The sequence below is a fragment of the Solanum pennellii genome, chromosome 9, assembly GCF_001406875.1.
Source record: "Solanum pennellii chromosome 9, SPENNV200".
Classification (NCBI taxonomy): Eukaryota; Viridiplantae; Streptophyta; class Magnoliopsida; order Solanales; family Solanaceae; genus Solanum; species Solanum pennellii.
The window spans coordinates 5,371,575-5,375,051 of NC_028645.1; the positions used below are offsets into that span (position 1 = coordinate 5,371,575).

The following is a 3,477-nucleotide window of genomic DNA, read 5'->3' on the forward strand; positions in this document are numbered from 1 at the left end:
AGCCTCGTGACTTCGGATTCCGCCAAAAACATTTCAAATAATTTATTATTTTTCAGTCTCTTTTTAATTATCATGGATTTTTTTTTCCTATTTTAATAATAAAAAATTTTAATTTTAATTTATGATGTATGTTTATCATATATGAAAATATATAATTTGTAGTATTTTTTATAACTTTTTAATATTTAAATTTTTAATTTTAATATATTAAATTAATATAATTTAATTTAGCTTTTAAAAGATGCAATGTAATAACTAAAAAGGATCGAGGGAGTATTATTCTTGTTTATGTTAGGAAGAACTTTCCTACTTTAATCAATTTTCATTTCCTCAATTATAACGTTCTATTTTCATATTATTTGAAGGAAAACAAACAAATTGTCCAATTATTACTTTTTTTTTATGTGTTTTAATTTGATTGTGTTTGGATATGTATATTGAAGTTATACTGATTTAAATTTATATTATGTATGATTAATTTAGAAAAAAATTTTCATATAATTTTTTGAACGCATTATAATTTAAAATTAAAACCTCTTATTAAGAGAAAAAAGAATTTTTCTTATTAATTATCAATCATCAATTCCATGTGCAAATATTCAAAGGTTATAAAAGAGGTTCTATGTTATTGTTTTTAGTTTTCCAAAGATTTGAGGAGATCATGTTCGTACTGAAATTAATTTATTTTATTAGTTAAGTAGCATGTGAAGAACTAAATGCATCATTATTAACTTGTGATAAGTTGATCATTACTAATTTAAACTCTAGTCATAATCAAGATTATTATTATTATTATTATTAATATCGCGATTAAATTATTGTTACCAATTATCTCATTAAGAAAGAAATTTTTTAGCTAGGCACTTAAACAAATGCAATCGTCTAATTCTCATAAAACATATCACTAAAGAGAATAAGGTTAAGCGGCATTTATCTTTTCTCTCTCCGTAATATCAAAAAATAAAATTTAAAAAAATACTTTGCTCACATGAAGTTTACGATTTAATTTAATTTAATTTAATATAATACGTAGTTAACTAGCACCCAAAAAAATAAATGCATCACCATTAACTCGTGGTAAGTTCATTGATTACTAATTTGATCTTTATCTTTAATGTGTTAGCCTTTTTGAAATCGAACTTTGCATTTTATATTAAAGTTTAATTATATTATTACGAGTCTTAAAGATGAGTCTGTATAGTAAATTTAAAAACCACAACATAATTATATAAATAATTATGAGATGATAAAATAAAAAAAATATTTAAATCAAAATTTCAAATAGTTAATTTTATAGTAGTCAAATAATTTAATAAAGTGAAAATATAAATTATTAAATTATAATTAAATGCTAAAAGTTTATTAAAAGTAATACTTCATTGTAAAATTTTGACTTAGATTCGATGTTTACGCTAATCGAACAAGCATATAGCACATCTTAACCTACACTCGTATTTCTAAATATTATAAAATTTATCTTTATCAGGTGTTTATATCAAATCAATATATGTATATTAACTGTTTAAATTTATAGTTCATTTTATTTAATCATAATTAATTAATATATATTTTACTTTATTAAATCACATAATAATGATAATCGTATTAACTTGATCTAAACACCGATGCGAGTAAATTTTCTATAAATAAATATATATTAAAATCATTTTAAAAATAATACAAACAAATTGAATCGAAAATAAATATAGTCTGGAATATTTTTCAACATGGAATATTATCATATTCACTTTTTTTTTTTTTTAGGAGCAAATATTTTTTATATATATTTGTCACAAATCTCTGCTTCTCTCTTCTCAACTGTTCTCCGTGTTCAACTCGCGTTTTTAGCAGACAAAGCAGAAGGCTAAAAAGAGAGAGAGAAAGTAGTTTCTAGAGAGAGAAAATCAAACACCACACCAGCAGGCAGTTTTTAGAGAGAGAGAGAGAGAAAAAAAGTATACCGGATTATTCGATTTTCCGGCGACTGTATTAATTATTTTTTTCCACTGAAGTTTTCCGTTATTTGTACACTCATTCTCAATTGATTTTTTGATTCCGTCGCGATTTGGTAATTTTTAGTTTTTTGAGATCGGTTAGAGTTAAGGTTTTTTGGGGGTTCCGATTCAGTTTACCGATCGGGTTCAAGTTTTAATTTTTTTTCATTGTTTGAATTGAATTTGGTGATACTAGGAAAAAAAAAGGGAAAAAAGAGGGATTGAAATTTGTTTTTGAAGTGAAAGGAGGGTTTAGGTTGAACGATATTGACCGCCATGGTTGGTTTGTGATGTAATATGGCTTTGGTTGGTACAGATAAAGATATGTCGTTTTACATTGGTCGCGAGGCTTCAAAGGTTTGTTTTTTCAAAACTTTTGCTTGTGGAATTTGTTTAATTTTTTTTTCTTCTGGAGATCCGTTTTCCCTGATTGTGATGGTTTGTTGTTATGGAGAGCAGTTATGGAAGAGATTTTGTGCGGAGGTAACAACAGAGATCAATCTTCTTTCTGAAAATTGGAAATATCTTCTTGGTGGTTTGATTTGTCAGGTATCTATCTATCTATATGTTCTTTCTTTTGGTCAATTGTTTTTTTTCTTTTGGTTTTGTGTTTATTTGGGGTTGCTTGATTATATGGACCTTTGGTACTTTATGTCATTAGGATTTAAAAAAGTTCTATCAGGTTTCAGTGATGCCATCTACAAGCATAGCATTTTTGCTACAAATGATTGTAGTTTTACTTTGCTGAGAGCTCTAGAAGTTTTGAATTTTAATGGTGTACATGGGTAGTCAATTCTTACTTCATCAGTTGATGATTGATTAAGAGAAGATTTTTTGTAGTGGGGGAGACCTGGGAAGGAAGGGGGGTCTCTATGATTCTACAGTGTAGTCAATTAGTTGTTAAAATTTGGACAGCTAGATTTTTTATTCTTTTTCATTTCTTTGTAGAAAGTATAGTTTTTTCTGCTTTGGACTTGCATGGAGTAGCAAGTACTATAAGCTAGGATGAAATTCAATTGCTTTTGATTCTACAATCTACCGTGTGTTGCTACAAAATCCTCCATTTGTAGTCATTTGCTTTTGATTTGTACGATGTTTCCTTTAGCAATATTTTCTTTTTCTGCGGTCTAGGCAGGGCAGAGTCTGTCCGGAGTCATGGGAGGTTGGGAGCTGGATAATTTCCTGCTGATCTCTTACTGAATAATAAAACTTGTGCACATTTTGTGTAGTTGTTGTATATTATTTTTGGCAAATAATGTGATGATTTTATGTTTCTTTGCTTTATAGTCATTTTTATTCCCGATCTTATTGCATTTTGGATTCCTGAGTTGTGAAACTTCTATTTTCCTTTCTTTAGTACATCCATGGACTTGCTGCTAGAGGGGTGCATTACTTTCATCGGCCTGGACCAATTCTTCAGGACGTCGGCTTCTATCTTCTTCCGGTTGGTTTACTTGTTTTTGTTCCCCCCCCCCCCCCCCCC

General features: G+C 28.0%; 1 protein-coding gene across 1 annotated transcript in view; it reads left to right on the forward strand.

Moving 5' to 3' along the window:
• The first annotated feature begins 1,799 nt into the window (after positions 1 to 1,799).
• The window catches only part of LOC107031752 (phosphatidylinositol:ceramide inositolphosphotransferase 2), a 4,580-nt gene continuing 2,902 nt past the window's right edge, over positions 1,800 to 3,477 (forward strand). Inside the window, exons 1-3 of the mRNA XM_015233222.2 lie at positions 1,800 to 2,351; positions 2,454 to 2,543; positions 3,352 to 3,438. Of these exons, the coding sequence (XP_015088708.1) occupies positions 2,292 to 2,351; positions 2,454 to 2,543; positions 3,352 to 3,438 (237 nt within the window). The 5' untranslated portion in view covers positions 1,800 to 2,291. The remainder of the gene's footprint in view (positions 2,352 to 2,453; positions 2,544 to 3,351; positions 3,439 to 3,477) is intronic.